Raw genomic sequence first — 24387 nt, 5'->3', positions numbered from 1 at the left:
GAAGAAGAATTCACATTTATTATTGAACAAAAAAAATTCCCAAATCGAACTTAGACGAGAGTGACGTATATCCGGTGTGTCGAACTGTCGCCTTTTTATAGCGTCAACATCGTACTCGATGACCAATTAGTGATTAGTGAACCGTAGCACCATGCAAATGTCAAGTGGCGTGATTCCCGGCCGACCAATTAGCCATCACCAGCCGTAACGTTATGCAAATCTGTGATTCCCAAGCCATAGTCTTATGCAAATCATGCCATGTGGCATGATTGTCTGCTGACCAATCAGTGACAGTACTTTCAAAAAGCCAACGGCCACTTTCAACCATCTGTCAATGACCGTTACCAGTAAAAAAAAAACTTTGCTAGGTCTTATATTTAGCAATTCAGCAAAACCTCTACTAGGTCTTATTTTCAGAGGATGTCTTATTTTCGGGGAAACATGGTACATGCCAGGCTGTGATTGGCTCATGTATTTAAATGACTTATACAACATGGAATGCATAAAACATGGAACCTATCTACCGTGTTATTGGGGGGTCTACTGTAATTATTTTATTAGTGCCTACTTCACAAAAAAATATTTACACAGTATTTGTATCTCATGGTATTTGCCATATTTGGTCATTAAAGTGTCATCAAAATAAAAAATATATATAATAAAATAGAATTTTGTTAAAATTTTAAAATATTTTCTATTATAAATTCTGGTTTATATAATTTATATAATTGTTTTTTAATCTGATGATCTCTAAAAAGAATGCATTCTTTGAAAATAGGTAAAATTTGATTTATCACTACAAATATTAAAATTTTCAAAGTTAACTAAAACTATTTTTCTATTTTCGTTACTTATTTTAAATATTTGCAAAAAAATAGAGATAACTAGTTATAAAAATTTTTGCACTAATTGTCAGATATATTTTTTGACAGTATTTAATAATTTATTTTTATCTAAAAAACCTAAATAGTTACAAAAATTTTTTACTAAAATCTGAAATCTGTCACTAATTTAAATTCTGTAAATCAAGGCTGAGGCTGTAATTGATTTTCTTTTAAGTTTTTAACAGTTCTGTGATATTTATCTATAATGATGATTATTTATTTTAAAATTAAAAATTTTTTTCATGAATAATCAAAAAATAATAATAATTGTATTTCAGATATTCAGATTACTTTTATGTATAAATTAATAAAGTATATTATTGATGGATTTTGACAAGTTTAACGTTAATGATGGTTGTTATTATTATTATTTTCATATAAAAAGCGTTTTGTAATAAATCATTCATTCAATATATCCAATTCTTTTAAATATAGATGAGTAATCCCTGCATTAGTAGTTTATAAATGATATTTGATTTTATTTTAATGTATTAAAATTTTCAAAGATTAAAGAGATTTTTCTCTTCTACCAATTTGGCTATTTATCGAAACTTACCACACTAAAGTTCGAATTAATAGCCAAATTGGTAGCTATATTGGTAGAAGAGAAAAATATAATAATCAAAGGCAAAGGACAAGAAGCTTTTTATAGTAAAATTAATAGAATTTAAATGTTTTTAATATTAAAATTAAGTCATAAATATATATGGATTTTGAAGGTTATTTTGCATAAAAATATTTTCCTTGTGTGTGTGTATTATAGAAGAAAAAATATTTTATTTTTAATTGTTTTTTAACATTAATTTTTTAAATATAAATTTTGCAAGTAAATGATTATGTAAGTAATAAAATTATATCTTTAAAATTTATTTCTTTCAGGCTACAAACAGACAATTTCCACAAACTGCAACAGGTGCTTACTTAAGCGGGCTGAGAGAAGCGGATAAAATAATCCATCATATTTACGAGAAAAGTATTCGGATGAAGTCATGATCCGCAGACATTAAATTTCTGTAATTTATATACAGTCAGGTTTACTGTGATAATGTTGACAGTATGAATGAGTATAAACATTTTTCTGTGTGTTACTGTTAGATGTCTTTTAGAATAGAGATATCTAAGATAATGATTCTCATTCCAAATATTAATTCCCACAATATAGGTTATTTATGTATTATAATTTCAAATAGTAATGAAGTGTTTCCATCCAGTACATATATATAATGTATTGGATGAAATCTTTCTGTATTGAAAAAAAGAAAAATCTGTATCATTTTATGTAAATAATAATTATCTTCCATGTAGCAAAGTAATTTCTAATCAATGTCCATAAATTTTGCAATAATAAAGTGATAAAATTTTGGAAAATGTTAAATCAAGATTTATATAAAATCTTGTACTTAAACTGTATTATTTTCTTTTATTATTTGCAGAAAAGTGATTGGCATGAATCTGTTGTAAGAAAGTGTATATTTCTATAAATTGTATTTTTCATATATTTTGTAATTCTTTTAGTATTGTATTTAAGAATGATTTATGAATGTCTTTTTCTAAAAAATTAATTTTATGAATAGTACCAGTAAATTTCAAGGTAGATCACAAGTTTAAGAAATTACTTTTCAAAGACGAAAATTAAAAAAAAAAATTGAATGCATGTATTAATTTTTGATAAAAATAATTCTAAAAGAAGGAAAACATTAATTTTTTTATTAACATTATTTTTGTGATATGAATATTTAAAAATAACTCAATAATTAGTTTTTCTTTACAAGCAATGTATAAAATTAAGATTAATTGGATATTATGTGTTTATGGAGTTATAATTATTCAAGTTTTAGAAAGAAAGTCAATTCTATATTTCGTGAAAATCTTGTTTAATGTAAACTTAATTCTGTTACTATTATTCATAAATGATCTTTCACCTCCACTTTATTTCGATTGTTCGATTTTTTTAAATTAGATTTTTAAATCTAATAAAATTGTGTATAAATTATACAATATATTGTTTTAAATATCGTTACGTTATTTTTTTAATTGCTGTATTTCAAAAATGTAGTTATAGGAATTGTTTCTAAACAGTTCTTGTTCTGCATTGAACTTTGATAATAAAAATGAGTAAAATTCGAATTAGTAAATTGAAATTCTTTATTTTACATTTTTATATTAGAAAAGAATTTATTTTTTTTATGTGGACAAGTTATTCATTATCTTTTAGATGCAGCCTAATGTATGTGTGAAAGGAAGTTGTGAGCTACAGTTTGAACAACTGCCAGTAAGGGGTAGATGAACTACATTAATATTTATGGCCGCATTAATTTTAACTCATTATTTCGAAGAGATACTTATTTTTCAAAACAAATAAAATTAATTCAAATCGCCCCGATGTTAATTTGGATTTGGAGTGTACAAATGACTATTTTTTAATCATCAGATTTATTTAAATTATCATAAGTGTACGCTACGATAATAATTTATTAGTTTATCTAACTCCCCAGTTTACAAAGAAAATTAATATTCAAGTGGCAGAAATTGAACGAAGCGTAACGAAATAGAAAACAACAAAGGATCCGTTCATCCGATAATTACACATTACATTAACCAATCAACCCGACAAAAATTACGCGTTGCGTATCGAATGGTTAATTATCGCTTATATCTTCCAGAATAGTTTATAAAAATTTAATTTATTTTAATATTTTTAATCAAAATATTAATTAATATATAAAATATCGTACGGTTATTCGAAATAATTTTTGTTCGCGGTGGTTGTTGATCTAGTAACACCCGTCTCCTAGCAACAATCGTCAAAGCAGTTAAAAGAGTTCGATTCGGACAGATGAGAGGATATTTGAACTGCTTCAAATGAAGCTTAATATGTTTTATACAAGTAATGTAAGTTCATATGGCTACGAAGAAAGATTCGAAGCATCCGTCTGACTCCAACGAAAGTCTCGATCAACCTTCGACTAGCAACATACAGACTAATATAACGGAAGCCAAATGGATCAAAGTTTATCTTAACGGAGACGAATACTTCCCGGGAATTAAATGTGTCATTAACAATAAGTATCATCGTAATTTCGACGTCTTCCTCAATTATATAACTCAACGTTTGCAACCGAGTTTCGGAGCCGTGCGTAACATTTACAGTCCCGTTAGTGGTCATCGAGTGACCAACTTGAGGGATCTCCTCCCGAATCACGGATATGTGGCCGCTGGAGGTGAGAGGTTTAAGAGGATCGAAGCGGGGTGAGTCTTACTTTTATTTTTCTATCTGCAAGAAAAATACGAAATTTTATTTAATTCTTCTATCTGAATTCGATTTTATAAACTTTTCGATATATTTATGAAATTCTCTATATTCTAAAATCGCTGAATTAATCATAAATTTTAAAAATAATTTGGAGACAAGTGACAAAGTCCCATTCCAGATTCTAAATTAGATCTAATATGTGTCTGTGCCTCCGTTATCGAGTGATAAAGTTTAATAAAAACTAAAAAATAATATCTACGTTAGTTTTATAAATTGTTTCCTCTTAATAATTACTCTTTTTTTTCAAAAATCATCCACATTTTTACGCGTATTGACTAATTTTGAGCTCCTTTCGTATGAATACCGAAGAACTAGATGGAAGTAGGTCAGCACTCGAATTGCTTTGCTTGTGAGTAGGTCAAAAAGTTTACCTCTATAATTAAAACTACTCTACTGATTAATAACGTAGGTTTTGAATGAAATATTTGTTGATTAAAAAAATCTCATCAGTGTAATGCTAATCAATAAATATGCATAACATTATTTTTGTCTTGATTAGAGCTTGTTTGATAAACAAGCTCTAATCAAGACAAATTATAAACATATTTTCAGTTTGTTTCTCCATTTAAGAATAACATAAATCTATTCTAATTCTTTTTTAAAAAAGTTTTGAATCTTTGTTCTTTAATATTGTAGTATCGTAATCCAATGGCTTTTTTGAAACTTAATTACAGTAATAGCAAATACATTAACGAGATCTTGCTACCAATGTCGAAATTTTTCTATATCTTAAAACATTTTTGATGAATTATTTATCATGCTATATATATATATAACTTATCTGTCAATAAGTTGTATATTAAGAACCCACTTTCTATAGGCGAAAATGCATTTCTTTTGAATTTAGCGTCACAATAAAAGTTATTTTTTAAATCTATTTTATTAAGATGTGACAATGTAAGATTCTATTTCTTTGAGAAACTAGTAAGTAATTACTTATTAATATAAGAAAAAAAATTGATAAAACTATATCATTGACATACGTCTTAAGTTTTTTTTTTAATTTGTTTCAGTATGAGATGCATTTCTTTGCATAATTTTTCCTATCATTATTTCATTCTTTCCATATAATACATCCATATAAGGATTGAGCCTTCTTCATTGAATCTTCTATGCATTATTAGTATTAGACTCAGATAGAAGAGAAATTTATTATTGGCCGAAAAAGATAACTCTAATCAGAGTGAATATATTGTATTTCACCTGTAATTAAAATTTGCTATAATTATTTAAATCTATTTTTAAAAGACATGATTCATGAAACAACTCCGTTTGTCACTTAGCTTTTAAAACGAGTTCCGCCCATCTATGAAGGCAAATAGAAGTGAAGGAATATAAAAATACACTAAACTAGCTAATATATTGTGTAGAGACAGAACTACAATTAAAACGATTGATGATTAATTGACATTTCTTTAATACAATATAGGCCTACATATAATTTTACATATAAAAGATACAGTAGAGATGTTACTTGTATTTTAATATTTTATAACTTTTCGGATACAATTAAAAAAAATAAATAAATATCTGTAATTTTTATCTTCAGTATTACAGATTTTAAATTGTCCAACCCATCCATAGACTTATTATTACTTTTTTAATGGTAGAGGATTAGCTAAAGAAAGAAGTTTTCTGTCCATGTTTTCAGTATGTCTTGAATGGGAAGATGGATTAAAAGCATTTTCTCTATTTATTTATGGAAATACAATAGATTTGGCGTACAAAAGTAAAATTTCTTAATTTATTAAATTTTTATAGTAATAAAAACAGCTGTAAGTAGTCTTCAAATGGTTATTTGTAATATTTATGTAGATATGCGTTAAATCAACATTTTATCATTTCCTTAACTTTTTATATATGCAACTGAATAATAAGGGCAAATTTATCTTCTAAATATATTTGCAAATATCAAATAAATGTTTATCTGCATACAAAGTTATGTTATACAGTAGTAAAATGGCAGCACAAATGTTTACAGGTTTTCATAATAATTATTTATTTATTAGAGAAATAAATATACAGTTCTTTATAAACAAGATGTTATTTCATTTAAATAAATCAATAGTTATTAATAATACATTGAAAAAGATATTTGTATTTTTAATGTATTTAAATAACATATTAATGTTTTGAATTTAACAAAGCATTTATATTTAATTTATTTTATAAAACTTGTAGTATATTTAACACGCTTAAAATAGGTATTTTATATTTAAAAAATTATAAAATAAATAAGCCTTTGAATACATTAAATATTCACGCTGATAAAAATAAAATTATTCTGATTGTATAGCTGATATTTTGGGTTAAAATAAAACAAAATCTATAATTCTTCGAAATGGCAATAGTAAAGAGAGAGAGCGAGAGAATTTATTTCATCTTTCGACCTGTTTTATTAAATATTTTTGAACAATTTTACTTGTTTTAAATGTATTTCGCACAAACTACTCTTATATATTTTTTAATTTTTATTTTCAGGTCTGCTTGAAAGATTAAATTAAACAATAATTTGTTTCATAATATGTTTTCTTTGGAACACAACTTGAAGTATTTTTAAAATGTTAGGATATAACTATATTCAGAATCGTCGAGACCTCGTATGGGGGACCCTTACAAGCCCTTTGCCGATTCCTTTTACCGTTTATTTATTTATTTTTTCGAACGTGGAATGTTTCTTTGTTAATAAAAAGTAAGAAAAATAATGCTATTTTTATAGGGGTAGAAACCACAAAGGGCCTATAAGTATTTTCTGGGCCCGATTAAAAATCTCCAACTACTCTCTCTCCCCTATTATATGCTAAATAAGTAAATACAGTATAACAAGTTGGAAGTTAAGATGCAGTTTTATGTATTTGAAGCTTTTTTAATGCATTTTTGTGATAAATTATCATCTTTGATACGATATTATCGAACAGAATTTCTTAATGATGCGAAAAGCTATTGGGATTATGTAATCACATAAATTTAATCCAAAAAGTTGAAAAGAAATTAAGAAGTATGTATTTTAATTCTTTTAAAAATCTATTCGAATTGTTTTATGTAGGATACTGTTTTTAGTTCTGGGCTGTTATTTAATCTCTGAGGAGTTTGATTCAGAATAGTATTATTTATAGAATATTTTGATTGATTAACAAGTAATTTAGGTTAGTATGAATTAATAAACAGATTTTCTAAAATAAATTCCGGCGTGTTATAAGAAATCTTTAAATATAATAATAAGAAACATTACCAATAACTTGTAGATTTAGATCAAATCTGCAAATCGATCTCAAGATTAATTCTTAACATTACTTCACATATTTGTTTAAAATAGTGTTCTTAGTGTTCGCGTAAATGTATGGAAGAAGATACAAGAAAATGTATTGTTTTCAATTCTTAATTTGTTCATTAAAAATTTATCCTCGAATCTATTATATTTTTTTACGAATTTTTAAATATGACTAATATATAACCGAAAGTTAAATCATTGCTGAATAAATTACACAGGTCTGCAAGTAAAAACCTGCATGGGATTTTTATACATTTTATTACAGATTTCAACTTGGTAAAAACAAAAAAAAATACCAAAAAAATTCCATCTCGTCAATTTTTTTGTTACACTCAAGTTTTTGTTTGTATTTAGCGTAAAATTCCTAGTTAACTTAAAATTTAGTTTTTTCTTTTTTTTTTTAATGGCCTTAAAACGAAGACTTCTCACATTAATTCCATCAATTATAGCTGGACTTTGTAATAAATAAATAAAAATGTTAATGGTTGAAGAGAGTAGTGGTAGGGGGAGGTGGGTTAAGTAGTTTTAGCGTTAGGAGGAAGATCGCGTGATAGTGTAGAAACAGGCTAAAAGTTGATAGTGAGTAATATTATTGGTGAGGTTGAGCGTGTTTCGACATGTTATCTGGGATACTAGGAATAAATATAAACAACCTGCTGTTGGATTAGATCGTGTTTCAACAAGCTAAATAATCAATATCTCGCTGTCCATCTAATGAATGCCACACTCAGTTTATATCCAGCATTCGAACGCTACTGTGCTTGTATTTTTATTTCTGAAATATGACTCGCAGAGGTTGTGTAATTTCTCCCGATAGCTTCTGTTATGTTTGCGGTGAATACACAATGAAAAGTCAACAAAGAAACATAAGTGAGTTTGTGAAGAAAGTTTAATTTGCGTATTTCAAATTGAAACTTGGAGATCAAGAGAAAGCAGATTTTTGGAAACAATGGGAGAAAAGGAAAAAGAAGCATGGGACTCTCTCAAGAATGTAATGCATAAGTTTTTGGGGAATACTAAGGACCCTAACTACAAAACCATTGTACAGTACAATGCATGCTGGCAGCAGCGTATGAAGCTCAAGGATGCGAGATGAGCTTAAAAGTTCATTTCTTATACTCCCATATTGACTATTTTCCCAAAAACTTGGGACCCTACAATGAAAAACAGGGTGAAAGATTTCACCAGGATGTCCGTGATATCGAGAGACGTCACCAAGAAAAATGGGATGCCAATATGTTAGCTGACTACTGTTTGATGATCAATTGAGAAACCAGAGAAAGAAATCGGAAATGAGTTTGGAGAAGCATCAAAAAGAAGAAGAAAAGGTTTCATAAGAAAAAAGAGTAGACCTAAAATTGTGTATAAATATCAGAAACAATTTGTTGATTAGTTGTAAGAAAATGTAATATATTTAGTTCATTGTAATAAATAAGAGTTTTTATCAAAAATTTGTTTCTATTTTGTAAAAACCTTTACGTGATGGGATGTAACGAAAGTTGTTTTTAGAATCTGCGATTTTTAAAACATATAATTTAGCAAAAATATTCCATGCAGCTGAAAAAATTTTTTTGCAGACCTGTGTTATTAAAACAGTTAAATTGTCAATATATCTGCTTGTACTCGTCTATTTCGCTTAATATCTCATGACGGGGTGAAGATAAAGAAACGAAATTTGATACGGTAGCTTGTATATAAGAGACATTGATGCTATTAAATTTTCGTGGTGATAGATCGAGGGGATGGGGAGATAGAGGTGGGTTATGTGCCATATCTCGAGTGGGGTCGGACTTAATGAAGATGTTATACGTTATTAGCATTTATAATTTTTTTTTATGAAACTGATTCCTACTCTCAAAATTAAGCTTTGTCATTCAATAGTAATTAAAATTATGGAAATTTTTATAACAAAATCTCGTAACAGATGGCGCTATACACAATTTTATTTATTGTAATTAAAAATATAAAAATTATTTTCTGAATAAAATCTGATAATATCCGGGAAAGTTACGCAACTCGTTACTGGAATTTTTTTTACAGTACAACAATCAGAAGTGGAATTCAGTTTAAGAAGTTTTATTTATTGAATACATTGTAAATATCAAGTAGCCTACTCCAATTTCTTTTCACTCCCATACATTAGTTAAGTGTTCCTTTGTTGAAACTATACAAAGAAATGATACTTCAGTTTCTGTACGAACACTTTTGGGGAAATTTTCCATGTCAATAAATTATTCGTCAATCCATTCAACGTCTTCCACAATCATGTACTGTACGATCTTTACCATGATCTCTACCTTTAAGTTGAAACGGTAGAAAGTCTAAAAATTATAAAATAAGATATTTTATGTACTGTACAACTCATAGGCTGATCAAATTTTCTCCTACACATCTTTGGCATTTTTATTCCCATGCAAATACCCATAGTCGGTGACGCTTCTGGGGAGTTTTTCAATGTGGATACTGAGAGTTGCAGAAGAAAAGAACAATACATGCGCGATTTTATTATAGAAGATCCATCCATAACCCAAATTATATATTTAGTAAGCAGTGACATCACTCTGCTCTAAACTTCTTTTCCCCCTTGTCACGTATTCTTAAACTCCCCTCCCCTCTTGGGGCGTGACATTATTAATGGACAACCTCTTTATGATAATTAAGATATTTGCATCAAAATCGATAAAATAATTAACGAATTAGCCTAAAAACACTGATAGAAAAGATATTAAAATCTTTAAAATATTTTACTCGAATTATTTCACAAAGCTTAGTGTATTATAAATTAAAAATGGGATTGGTTTGGAATTAATATAAGATTTATACAGTATTGTTTATTTGTCAACTAATTTTAAACAACTTTCAGAAAATAGAAAATTTATACCGATTTAGCTGATAAATTCCAATTATTTTTACTTTATTATTCTAATGCTCATTACAAACAAACGGTGAATTAATAATACAAATGGTTTTGCGTTGATTCTTACCAAAGTTTTGTTGGCATTTGCTTATTCCACTTCAAACAACTCAAAAAAGTAGTTTGAAGTGGAATAAGTGGAATGAGCTGGAGTGAAATGTTTCCATCTGAAACCAATCATAATGGTTATTATTATTTTGAATGGATCTATTGTAGTTTGCTTACTAGGATTATACGTTACCGATCTTCTGTATTCTATATTATTTATGATCCTTGTATTGATTGGAAATGTATTTATAATGACCCTTTATTACAGTGACCTGTATTTATTGAACTGTTTTATTAACGCCGTATAAACACAGTGAAAAAGTAACTATAACAACGTCCTTGTCACGATAATACATTAATTTTTGAACTTATTGTTTGCATGATCATACGCAAAATGAACAATTTTAGGGCTCTGTGGAATGCAAGTTATGAATAAAATATTCTCGTAAAATATCAGCAATAATGTTAAAGTTATCCTATATACGATTTTTAATATTCTTTCGATACAATTCGATTAGTATCTAATGTTTTTTCAATAAATGATTAAGCGAGTGATAGTTTGTATTGCAATGACACCGAAATAATCGATGAATTTTAGCTGTTTGAATATTGACATTCATCAATAAAATTTCTTAAAAATATAGGCTTATATGATAGATGAAGAATGTTTGTTTTAGTAGTAGAAAAAAAGCATTTACATCGAGCGTAGAAGACAAAAACGAAATTTATAATAATAATCTAATTTTCGGGAATTATAATGAAATTTTAATATAATATAATTTACAATATAAATACAATGAAAAAATAATTAAAAAAAAAACAATTGATATTCAAAGTAAAGTAAGTAAGTAAGCCAAAATTTATTAGTAAAAGGCATATGCTGTTACAATGGGAGTTTTACTCCTTGTCTTTATACTCAGTACAGTTACAAAAAACATTTAAACATCAAAAAACTTCTTAACATAATTATATAAATTGAAAACACTTTTTTGGATTGCACGATGGAACATCCCATACGTTGCTTCCACCGATTCACATCTGTTAGTCAACAATATCATATCTCTGTCTCAACTCTAGGCTCTTCACATTCACAAATCAGGTGAAATTTAGAAAACTGCATATGACATCTTGGGCATAGATTATTCTCGTATATATACACTTTATTGTCTATCACCAATGTACTAGGATTAAGACGAAGTTGTATAAAAAGCCTCTTCACCCAAAATGGTGCGCTCGAAAATATATAGGTATTATTACTTGGATATAATAATATTGATTCAATGAAATTTGTAAGCGAGTATCCTCTATATCTCGCGATAGTGAAATTTCTAGCACATTCCGGATTAATTGCTGATAACTTTCTTCTTCAAGTTCCGGCGAAAATATAAATGGTTCGATCGAACTGCCATAACCATTAATTATTTTAGACAAATTTGAAATCCAGTTCCTTTAGGAAAATTTTTTAATAGAATTTTTGTATAATTGGTTTAGGAGGTTAAATGTAAATTCACCACCGTCTCTTACCTTAATTAACAGCTTTATACATCTTTTAACGAAGAGTGCCATAAGACTAAATCTACTTATCTCTAATCTTAGTATACTACCCGGAATTTTATAATCTAACTAAAACAATCTACGTATAAATTTACTTTGAATAGTATCCAATTTTTGAACTTCATTGATATTCAAAATGAGATTCAAAAGGGGAAAAAAACATTGCGCTAAGTAAAAATTATGGCACCCGAAATGAAAGTCAAAGTTTTTCTTGGAAGCTTCTCTTTGGTAAAGATAAGCTTGGGGCTTCGAAGCCATACCATAAGACTTTACGTTCCAGGCGCGATCATACGACTAACTACAAGTGTTAGTGATCTTATCTGCCACTGACGGGCCTTAAATTAAATTAAAAGCTATATTCTATATATAATTTTTTCCACATTGTCAAATTTAAGAACGTTTTCTTGATTTGGATAAGACGAATCCGGATAAATTGACTAACAAGTAAGATGACTTCATAATAATCTATTGCAAGATATAAAGTTAAGTGTTTATCTGGTGATGATTATCCATAACGTATTCAGGAGTAAATAATTCTAATGAAATCTTAATCAAAATTCAGTTGAGGTGTAATTCATATTTTTTCATCATTTTAATGATATAGGCTTACTTATATATATCATTGAAATAATACATTGACAAAAAATTCAACAAGTTTATTGTTTTACTTAAATTCTAAGTTGAATTAAATATCATATTATCCAAATATGAAAACTATTATTACGGACAGGGCTATAGGAGCTTAAGTCTCCCCATTGACTTAAAAAAAAAAACATTTTAATTTATTTGTTCAGACTACAAAACGCTGACCACCCATTATATAATCGTTTTGTACACTTAATAAAAGGTATTTATAATGATTTAAATATTTTTAATTATTGGGCTGAAATTGAAAAAAAATGTAGACCTATAAATTTCCACTGTCGTCCGTCGTCTGTCTTTCGTTAGTTAATTAATCTCGAGAACGGAGTTAGATAGATGAAATCCGAGACCAGGTATGGAAACCTTAAGGGCTGGAGGCCCCAATTAATTATAACTTCTGATGAAAACTGGAAGTCACGTTATTTTAATTCAAATTGTTTCCCCGGAAAGGAGGTAATAGATGACTGGCACGACTCTATTGTTAAAGGAAAAGTATGATGTACAGGGGCAAGAATCTACTAATTTGAGGTGGAGAGCACATATTTTAAATGTATTTTTCAATTCTCTATCTGTCTTATAATTATTTATTAAAAAATACAATTACATTTAAATGTATTTTTGGATAAATAATTATAATTTATAAAAAATCATAAGAAATTCAAAAGGTTATTTTTAATAATATATTAAGAACAAGTTTTCAAGGATAAATATCAAATTATATATTGTGTTCCTCACAAAATATCGGTCAAAGATCTTTTTTTTTTAAATATCGATAAACCTTCATAACATTTAATATAAATAAGTCTAACGAAAAACTTCTATTTCCATTTGACATCTACACCAGTAAGCGCTTAATAATTTATTGATAATGACCATCCTTTAGTAGTAACAAATCTGAAATGCACGCTAGGAATGAGACAATATTTCCTTCGCTTTTATCACGCATTTATCAAAAATTTATTGTAATACAAGACATTTTCTTTCCAATTTTAATTTAAAAAACGAACACTGAATATCACTTTTATAATTAAAATTGCTAGGTATAATAATAATTAAGTCTTGCTATATTACTTTATCGTTCTGAACTCGCTTTGTATTCAGTTTTTATTGAGTCTGCATACAACCAGATTTGATATGTGCTGTCAATTAGAGAAGCCATTAGAAAATTGATTTGTAATAAACAGAAAAGGTTAGAGATGGAGAATATTTTTAATCCACTATTAAATATAAGGGTGTGGCAAATTCTAATTCCAGAAGAAAAAAAAATTGTGTTCTATTTAATAAATGAAACTAGGTGCAGAAAATATTCCATAGAAAACATTTCTATTAAATGGATTATATTCTTAGCTAGAAAAAAAAAAATTATAACTTTGTATATTAATTTTAAATATGAATTATTTTTTTAAATATTAATAATGTGTTTTAAATGATATATTATAATGATAGAGGCAAAAGCTATAAAACTCATTTTGTACTTAGAAACATTTAAAAATAATTTTCTGAACTGAAACTTTTTATTAACAACCTTGAAGTATAAATAATTTAAATATAAATCATAAATCAATAGGTTTTTTTTTTAAAATAGAAAAGAAATTATATTGAATTTATATAATTTTAATGGAACATTATATAATTGATTTCTAGTACTTAATAGAATTTTTTTCTGTATGAATTATTTAAAATTTTTGAATTAAGAATGTTTATTTTAAATTCTTACAAATTGTAAAATTAGATTTTAATAATGTAGTTTATAAAAATATAAAATAAATTAAGTACATTTTATTTTAATATAGTTACGCACAAAATAAGAATATCAAAAAGGTGATTACTCGTAAACCAGCTTCAAAGGTAATTATTTTATTAACATTTTATTATATGTTTTAATAATTAAAACCAAAGTAATAAAATTTCCAAAAAAAAACAAGATTAAAATCATTAATATTAAAATAAATTATAGCTTTTGTTTTGAGTATTAATTTTTCCTTTGAGAACATTTAATTAGCCAAGAGTTTTCCTGCATAAAATATTCAAATTTTTAAAATATTATTATAAAAATTAAAATTTGGTGCATATTCTGCATGTAAATGAACTTTAAATAAATAATTATTTTAATATATTCTTACACCGTTTTAAACTTTTTCTTATTAGATTAGGCCCACGTATCGTAATCATCTTAAATCTTCATCAAATAACCGTAGATCATCAATAGCAGAAGTTACCGTAATATTGTAAGTATCCCATTGATAAATACGATGTATTTATTAATCTGTAAAGAAGAATTATTTTTGGAAATATAGTTAACTTGGATTGCTGTAAAATTTATTAATGTTACAGCGTATTTAGAAATGGAGATGATGTTATGCCACCTTCAAAATTTGTATTCAGAAAACGCGATTTGATGAATTGGGAGAAAATTCTAGAGACGATAGGGAAAAAAGTTCAGTTATTAACAGGATACGTAAAAAAGTAAGTTTATAATTCTTAGAATAATACATTTTATATGATCAGAAAAACGATTAATTTTTACAAAAACTTGTAACCATATATTTTCTCAATTTCTTAACATACATACATGTGAAAGAAAAGGCTGTACTCAAAGGTTTAGCCTTAAAAGATAAGAAAGATGGGTGAAGGAAGGAAGGAGAGTGATTTGAGGAAAAGTTAGGAGGGTGGGATGGTTGGAGGTTTGAAAGTGGAAAAAGGGAGACATGAACCGTAAAGGGAAACTGTTGGATAACACTAGGAAATACAATGGTATACATGTGCAGAACAATTTGTATTTACAAGGAAGGAGAAGGCTCGTAGTCTATATGTTACAGCAGTATTGTTATTTATTATTCATATACCTGTATGTATTATCTAGGAAAAACCCGTATAAAAATGATACTCGTTTTCTTATATGCAATGTTAATGGTTATGTGTTATTTATAGACAGAATATAATGCAATGATAATCGCATTACTTAATATCTTCGGTTCATTGCGTATTCCCATTCCAGAAAATGATTCCAAAAGAGTTTGGTTATAAAAAATGTAGATCGGATAAGCACTTACACAAAAAGTTATGGATATTCGAACGCGAAAAAATAGCGTTGTAGCCATTATCATTTTAATAGAAAGAGTATTTGCACAGATAAAGAGCGCAGGACGTTAACATATACGTAAAAGACCGTATGTCATTTGAGTGCAAATCATTGTGCTGTTATTGACCTGGAGTGATATTTTTCTGAGTCAATTATAGTCTACTTCTGTCAGATAATCCAAATATGGCCAACAAAGGAGCTACAGAGGTAACACTTTCCTGGTGGAGTTTGCTCTAAAATTACAATGTTTGTGCAGATTACAAGATCTAGATTCGATTTATTAACTTAGCAGGAACTTTTAATTATACATTATTTAACAAAGAAAATTTAAAAAAATATGATATCGCAATATTATACCCTACGATATGATCAATAAAGGCTTTATATAATAACACGAGTTTTATTAATGAATTCTTTTTAGGTTTTCAGAATCGAATGAAACCTCCATTATTTATTACTTAAAAGACAGAAGCTATGATTATCATTTTCATATAGAAATTAGGCCTACTATTTATATAAAAACAAAGTAGTTTTTAACACTGATTTTATGTTACTTGTTTCAGCATTTTCAATTGCTTAATCATGAGAATAAAAAGTTGGCATCGTTGTCTTGATATTCCTATCATCCTAATTGTATTGACATGTTGTTATTATGCCGGCGCGTTTTGTCCATATCCAAAATCGTAGTTTTTGAAAGATTTTACTGTTTCAGAAAGTGTTTATTACTAGTATCGCACCAAGTTTTTAGATGTCTTTATAAGTATGGATAATAGTATATTTTGTGCTATTTATTTTTACCACATCAAAATTTTGATAGGATAACGTCTCTCCAACGCTGATTAGAATCAAACATGATTTGAGGCATCCACGAACAGCTTTAAAAGTGTCAGGAATTGCCTTGGGGGTTCACTCGGTTTTTCTTATAAAACTTTATAATTTTAGCAGATTCTGATCATGGCATTCTAAACCCAGGGCCGGATCATCGCATAGACAAATGAGACAAATGTCTAGGGCCCAATTTTTAGAAGGGCCCGGTCAAACTGTCTATTTTGAAAAGATTTGTAAATAAGATAGTTTACTTTTCTGTCGGACAACTGTATACAATAAACAAATAAACAAAAATATATTGCTTTTTATATGGTTATTATGAATTCTAAAATCTAAAGAAAATGTGTTCTTATGTTTCTTCTTATTGAAAGTAATTCTTCCGATAATTTAGAATTTTTTTTTTTTTTATAGCGATAAGAATAAAATTAACTACAAGATGATGAGCCCGGCGTTGCCCGGGTAAAAATAACAACAAAGGTTACAATTATTAGATTATTTCGTATTTCTAATCTTTCTATTATATTATATTACTAGCAAATGAGTCCGGCGTTGCACGGGCAAATGATTCGGTAAATATTGTACGTTTGGAAATTAAGTTATTTCTATCAAAAACAAAAAATCGCATCTAAAATAGTACAGTAGTAGCCGTTTTTTCAGGTTAAGCCTTAATCCTCTTTCTCTCCCCCCCGCGGGGGAATTTCCAAAAATCCCTTTTTTTAGTGTGCATTTTCATAATGTACCCTAACTGTGTACCCAATTTCACCTCTAGGTTCAGCGGTTTTCTCTGGGCGATGATGAATCAGTCAGTCAGTCAGGACGTAATTTTATATATTGTATATAGATAGCCAGTTGAACGGCCCGATGCAGGCATCAGGGCATACTAAATAGACATTCTCAGTATTAAAACGTGTAAAATATTATTTACGAAACTCACTGAGTGAATCAAAATTAAATTCTTTAGTTGTTTTATATATCGAACAAAATGCTTTGAATAATACAGTATTAATGAAATAATTGATAATTTTGCTGAATTAAAGACTAGAAAACAGAATTTTTAAATAAAGTTTATTCATATTTATATACTTAATTCTTTTAAAACTAACTTGGCTTTTAATTTAAATTATCTTTTTCATTATTCGATTAACCTTTCATGGGTAAAATATTATATTATTTAAATATTAACCAAAAAACGTTAAATTAAACAATTAATATTTTAAGGTAATATTGTTATTGTATAATAACTTTTGTTAGACATTTAATAAAATAAATTTCAATTTTTTTTTAAATTTATAAACAGACTGTTCAAACTTTTCTAGAAAAACTAAAATTTATTGTTGTATATTAAATATTTTTTATCAATAAAAATTTAAGATTTTGTTTTAGTTTTTCACATTATTTAGTTTTGTTTTATTTATTGTTTATATTTTTGTGCGCTCTATTTCTTGCGGGAGAGAAAGGGGGCCTGGTAAGAAGAAAATGTCTAGGGCCCCAAAGTGGGTTAATCCGGCCCTGTCTAAACCTGTAGTGATATAAAATTTGATATGTTCGTTTCCACCTTTTACAAATTGACGAATCTGTCGTATTTCAATTTTTATAAATAAATATTTCACTTCCTTATTTCTTTTGTCTGCAAAATTTTGGCCACTTTCTATCTGGTCCTTGCATCGTACCGTCTACTATTAAACCGGACACAGCGTAATTATCTAGATTTTTATTTTCTGGGGAAAAAACAGGTTAGATTTTTTAATGTTCTATTGATATATAATAGCCAACAGATTGGAGTATAAATTGATATTAAAAGGCCTAAGTTTTCTCTAACGAGCTTCGTAATACATACAAAAAAAAAAAAAGACTTGTGTCTGCGATTTCCCCAGTCAATACAAGCTATATACTGTATAGTTGATAAAAATATTAAATTCGTGCATCTGAAATATATAATTTTGAAATGTAATAAAAATAAATCAATACATTTTTATATTTCTACGTAAATAATATCCACTATAGATATTTTATAGTCTATACCGGTATATATTAAGAATATAAAATAAAATTAAATATAACTCAAAATAAAATTACTATCACAGATCTATATCTATCTGTATCTATGTTTCAGATATTTATAAAATCCTATTAATTTTGAATATGTTCAAGTGATTCGTTCTGAATGTATCAGTCTGTGTAAATAATTATATAAAAATTCATTGGCTTCAAAAAGTCTATTATTTTATAAAGTAACATAAGAATGATGAATCCTTATTCATTTCCTTGATCTTATATTATCAAAGTAAAATGAAATTATCATCAAGAAGCAACAAAAGTTTTATTAGTAAATATATTCTTTAATATAATTTTAAATATATTTAATACAATAATCACAATATTATATTAAGATTGTTATATTAATAATTTAATATAATAATCTTTAAGCTTTATAAAATGCTTAAAATCATATCGAAATTATCTTAAGTTATCACTTTTCCATTCTCCTAAATTCAGTTTTTGCTTAGAATATAAATATAAATCATTATTTATCTACACTTATATTTGTTTTTCAAATAACTTAAAATCTGAAAAAATAAACAAAGAAATTTTGCATTTTAATTATTTTTTTATGTAGTGATTATTAATAATTATATATTATATCTATTATTTGACATTTTCATGCAACTATAAGGGTAAAGAATCCAATAAGGTAAGTGATTTAAATTTAAAGTTCTTAAAATTACATTTAATTTACAAAAGTACTGTACTTACATTTAGTTCATAAAATTAATTTTCAGTAATACTGGTATTTAATATTAATCGTTTGATGTTTAATAATTATTTATTAATATTTTTAATTTATAGACTATATGTTTATAATTTATTTATTTACAGATTATGTACTCTAGAAGGTAAAGATGTTAAAGGTCCTGAAGAATTGACTAATAAACACAGTTACGTGGCAATTGGAGTAAATGAACATTTTAAATTTGGAAAATATAATACACAAAAATCGGTTCCTTCTCAAAAAACATTAACGTAAGAATTTATTTTATAAGCCTTTATTTATATCTCTACATACTTATTTGTTTCTATTTTTTTTCAATGTTTATTTTGCAGAAATAAAATTTGAAAAATTAAATCAAATAGAAATACAGGTAACCCCCGTATAACACGGCACTTCTATAGCACGGATTCGCTCTAACACGGTTCGAGAATTGGTACCATCCCCCGTATAACACGGTACTTTTATAGCACGGATTCACTCTGAAACGGTTCGAGAATTGGGTAAAACCCTCGTACAACATGAAATGTAATAAATTTTTACATATTTAAGTAATAATAGTTCACGAAAATTATTATTTTCGTGAACTATTAGTACTTAAGTATGTAAATTTTCTCTTCTCGCCTTCTGTCGATATACGTGGTCCTTCTCGAAACTTGTTTCAATGTTGCCAGATCGCAACGCTTCTGCTTCTGATGTTGCCGAATGTTTTTCCCTTATTCCATACTTGCTTTATTCTTCATAAGTGCTTAGCACCATATAAGGAAATTTATAAAGACCTTTTAACTAGAAGCAAGCAATCTAAAATTACATACATTTTGCAAAAGGTAAAGCATGGATCTGAAGATAATGCAGAAAAATGCTCAGAGGATAAGGATAACTTGCCAAAAATAAAAAGCTCTCGGTTAATTAATAGTGTTTTTAGTGATGACGAAGAAAACATTGTTTAATTTATATTAATATGTATCACTTAAAAAATTTTAATGAAGATATTTATCTTAATAATGAAAATATACTAGCATGTTTTTTAATTTTTGAACCTAACCCTCCTTTTCGTATTAGTTCTTTGTTTCGTATAACACGGCAATTTTTTGGAACGTAACAACCGTGTTATATGGGGGTTACCTGTATAAAGAATTTCAGACATTATAATGAGAAAAGTTTGGCACAATATTTAAATATATCTATTAATTCTGTTTAAGTCTACTAAATATTTAATTTTCTCTGTATTTAAAACGTTTTCAACTCCTTTTGAGCCATCTTCACTTCAAATTACTTTATATTAGATATTCTATTAACAGGATGCAGAACAAATTCATATTGAATTTAAAACTTAGAAATAACTTTTTAAATTAGAAATTTAAGTTTAAATTCAAATTTAAAGAGTTAGTTCTAAGTTTTAAATTGTTCTTTATAATTTATTTTAGCCTATTTAGCTTAAGTTTTGTACTGCATGCTGTTAATAGAATTATCTAATATAAAGTAGTTTATAGTGAAGATTGCTCAAAAGGAATTGAAAATGTTCTAAATATAAAGAAAATTAAATATTTAGTAGCCTTAACAAGCAGAATTTATAGATATATCTAACTCCAGATAATTAAATTAATAAATGATTTGATATAAAAAGATTTATACTATTTAAATATATGTATAAAATAATAAAGAAACATTGAAAATATTCTTTTGATTAATATTTTTTCAGGTATCAGAACAGAATATTATCCAGTTCCGAAACGCGAAAAAAATCTGAAACTGAAACAAAATCTGATCTTGATCTTACAGAAAATGATAACGAAGAGACTGTTGAAGATAATATTTCTACAAATTTCGTCGAAAATAATGATGAAAAAACTGTTTTAAAAGGAACTTTTCAAAATCTTGAACGAATGAATGAGGAGGAGTCTAAAGAAAAGATGAACAAACTATCAAATGGTATTGAGGGATATTTTTATGGACCGGGTGATGGAATTTTTAAGACTCAACAACGAAGAATGCTAAGCACTATCACCGAAATAAATTTAGACGAAGGTAAATAAATTCAAGTATGACATTTTAAAATAATAATAATTCGTATAATAAGTCGTATTTATATTTTTATGTATTAAATGTAAATAACGTCGGCCATGAATTTTATTATTTTTAATATTTTTTTATAATAATAATTCATTAAAGTTAGTGTTTTTACAATTAAGATTAATTTTTGCAATATGAAGTCATCTTCGATATCACTGAAAAAACATTAAATATTTTTTTTTCTATTTTAATGGATCATATCATTTCAATGAGTTGATCCAGAATTATTATAAAATTATTACTTAAATTGCAATAATTGTATAAAGGACATTTTAAAATAAGAATATGTTAAAATTTTTCAAACTATTTTCCTGAAATTATTAAATAATAATAGATGAAAGAATAATTAGTTATTGATATAAAATTAGTAATAATTATGATCTTTTATCCTTCAGAATTAAATTATTTAAATGAAAATTTTTCTCGTTTATCTCTTCGAAATATTATTAATATTAATATAGGAAAAAAAGATAATTCAATATTATTGATATTTAACTTCTAGTTTTCAAGCAAATTCATTGTTAAAAATACAGTACTAAGTAAATGTATTTGGAAATCGATTATCTCTTGTCCGAATAATTAGGCAACAGATAAAATTAACTGTTTATGAAATTTGTCAATAGTACTCTTAAGGCCTATTCACAAAAATCAACAGTTAGAAGTTAAACAATTACCATTCATTACTTTTAGTGTATAAACGCGTATTAGTTAACTTCTAACCTTAACTCATGGTTCTTGAATGTGAATATGGACATTAGAGGAGTTTAATATTGTCCACAGGGAGGAGTTTAAAAAAATCGTTAATAAACTTATTCGTGTTAGCATGCTAGACTATTAAATTTCGTTTTGAGATAAAGAAAACAAGATCTTCTACAAGAGATATAGGAGATTGGAAATCAATATTGTAAGATAATATATATTATATTATATATATAGTAAAATTTATTTGGTTATAACCTATATGAATTCAAAGAACTCTTAACAAATCGTCGTTATGATGTTAAAATATATGGAAATTCTTTATAATAATTATTTGCTCATATATCATAATTATATTTCGTTCAATCACTCCTTGAGAGAGAAAAATAAACGTAATTTCTAGACAGAGAATAGTTTTTCCAACCATTTAATATTTTTTTTTTTTCTTACTGATTTGTGTATTTTATTTATTTCTTTGTAATAAGTACGTTTTCATTGGCTGATTTTATTTTAGAGAACACAAAACAGTAATTTATATAATATAAATATTTTTATTGCTGTTAATATTCTAATTAAAATGAAACTCGTTTACCACTGCAATGATATATATAGATCTCATGCATGTTTATGTTGTTGAATTATATATATTCAAACCATTGCTATTAACATAAATCATGTGTATTCACAAAACTGTAAAATATAAAACATTTTTAAACTTTAATTAAATTATTTTCAACAAAGAACTACTCTATTAGACGTCTTAGTTCTTCAGTTCGAAGTGAAAAGAGAAACAGTAATTTAAATAATATTTAAAAAAAACGAGTTAAACAAATGATTTTGTAATTAATTAACAAATGTATTTATACATATTACATACCTTATTTATTTCTATAAGTAAATAGAAAAGTCTCCCCTCTGTTATATATAACAGAACTAGGAAAGTAAAATGAAAAATTAATGTAATAAAAAATTACAAAACATCCGATAAATCAGACAAATTATACTATTTTTTACAATATTTATTGGCATATTGATCATCCATTGTAATAATAATACTAATACAGTAATAAATCTGCACCCAATAAATAAGTAAAACATATCAAAAGTTGAAAATTTACATAAAGGTGATATTGAACTAAATCTTGTGATTAAGTAAATACGAACAAGTAAAATGAGAAACCTGGCCTTCAAAAACAATTAGATTTTTCATAAATTTATCATTGGAAAAAAATAAGATTGTTTCGGTTTACATTATTTTGTTTTTAATATAATTTCGCTATTATTTAATCTGGGAACTATATGTTTGTTTATCACATTAAGCATAAATTTTAATTTAATAATTAAATGTTTATTAAAAAAAAAGTTAAAAGATTTCATGAATTTATGAATTTCTTAACTTTTTCAGATCAAGGTGGATTATTTCGTGCTAGCGAAAGGTCAGAAATAACGAATGGAGCTAAGGAAATTCAAGATAGCGCTGATACTTTAGTGGATTTTCCGGAAGATGAAGTGCAAGCCGAAGAAATTGATGTAAGTTTCGTACATTAAATTATAATATTCAAAAGACTATCAATAATATTAGTAAAATTTGAAACGAATAAATTCGATCTCATTTATTCATCTTCAGTCTAAAGAATAGTTTAGTCTTGATAGGTCAGGTAACTATAGACTTATAAATTCCTACTGTCGTTCGTCTGTCCTTCCTTAATCTCGGGAACGAAGTTAGCTAGACGAAAGTCGAGATCAGATAAGGAAAACTTAGAGGCAGGAGCCCCGATTAACTACATACAAACTTCCAGTACAAATAGGAAGTCACGTTATTTCAATTCAAAAATCCCCCCCGAAAGGAGTTATCAATAGATAACAGGCACGACTTTATTGTTAGAGGAAAAGTATGATGTACAGGGGCAAGCCACTACTAATTTGAGATTAAAAACATACATTTGAAATTAAATAAATTAAACAAAAGTGATTAAAAATTGCAGCCCGGCATTGTGACCATGTCACAATAAATAATTACTATTGGCAAGTTTCTAGAGGCAGTTATCATGGAAACAATTCCACACGACATCTCTAGCCGCTGCACATTTAGTCACACCGCTGAGGAAAATTCCGGAGGAGGATGCACACGTGCAATAATTCATATACAGTAGATCCCCCTATAAGACGGTAGATACGTTCCGTTCTTTATGAATCAATTTTGTAGGAATCATAGTTTACGGACTACGGCTGTTTGAAAGGTTTTCTTTCATAAAATTAATCGATTCTAGACTAATTCGACTCAACATTTCCAAAATACGTATATTTTTTTG

General features: G+C 27.0%; 2 protein-coding genes across 2 annotated transcripts in view; both read left to right on the top strand.

Moving 5' to 3' along the window:
• Window positions 1-2565, top strand: part of LOC111631143 (lysine-specific histone demethylase 1B-like) — a 12386-nt gene extending 9821 nt beyond the window's left edge. The window contains exon 9 of the mRNA XM_023375344.1: window positions 1764-2565. Within this exon, the coding sequence (XP_023231112.1) occupies window positions 1764-1877 (114 nt within the window). The 3' untranslated portion in view covers window positions 1878-2565. The remainder of the gene's footprint in view (window positions 1-1763) is intronic.
• An 815-nt stretch (window positions 2566-3380) lies between these two features.
• The window catches only part of LOC111631148 (doublecortin domain-containing protein 2-like), a 28277-nt gene continuing 7270 nt past the window's right edge, over window positions 3381-24387 (top strand). The window contains exons 1-8 of the mRNA XM_023375348.1: window positions 3381-4133; window positions 14420-14474; window positions 14775-14854; window positions 14961-15092; window positions 19414-19557; window positions 21006-21331; window positions 23481-23605; window positions 23729-23733. Coding sequence (XP_023231116.1) covers window positions 3787-4133; window positions 14420-14474; window positions 14775-14854; window positions 14961-15092; window positions 19414-19557; window positions 21006-21331; window positions 23481-23605; window positions 23729-23733 — 1214 coding nt within the window. The 5' untranslated portion in view covers window positions 3381-3786. The remainder of the gene's footprint in view (window positions 4134-14419; window positions 14475-14774; window positions 14855-14960; window positions 15093-19413; window positions 19558-21005; window positions 21332-23480; window positions 23606-23728; window positions 23734-24387) is intronic.

The sequence above is a fragment of the Centruroides sculpturatus genome, unplaced genomic scaffold, assembly GCF_000671375.1.
Source record: "Centruroides sculpturatus isolate CEXI.00-Female unplaced genomic scaffold, Cexi_2.0 scaffold632, whole genome shotgun sequence".
Classification (NCBI taxonomy): Eukaryota; Metazoa; Arthropoda; class Arachnida; order Scorpiones; family Buthidae; genus Centruroides; species Centruroides sculpturatus.
This window is presented reverse-complemented; position numbering and strand designations above follow the sequence as displayed.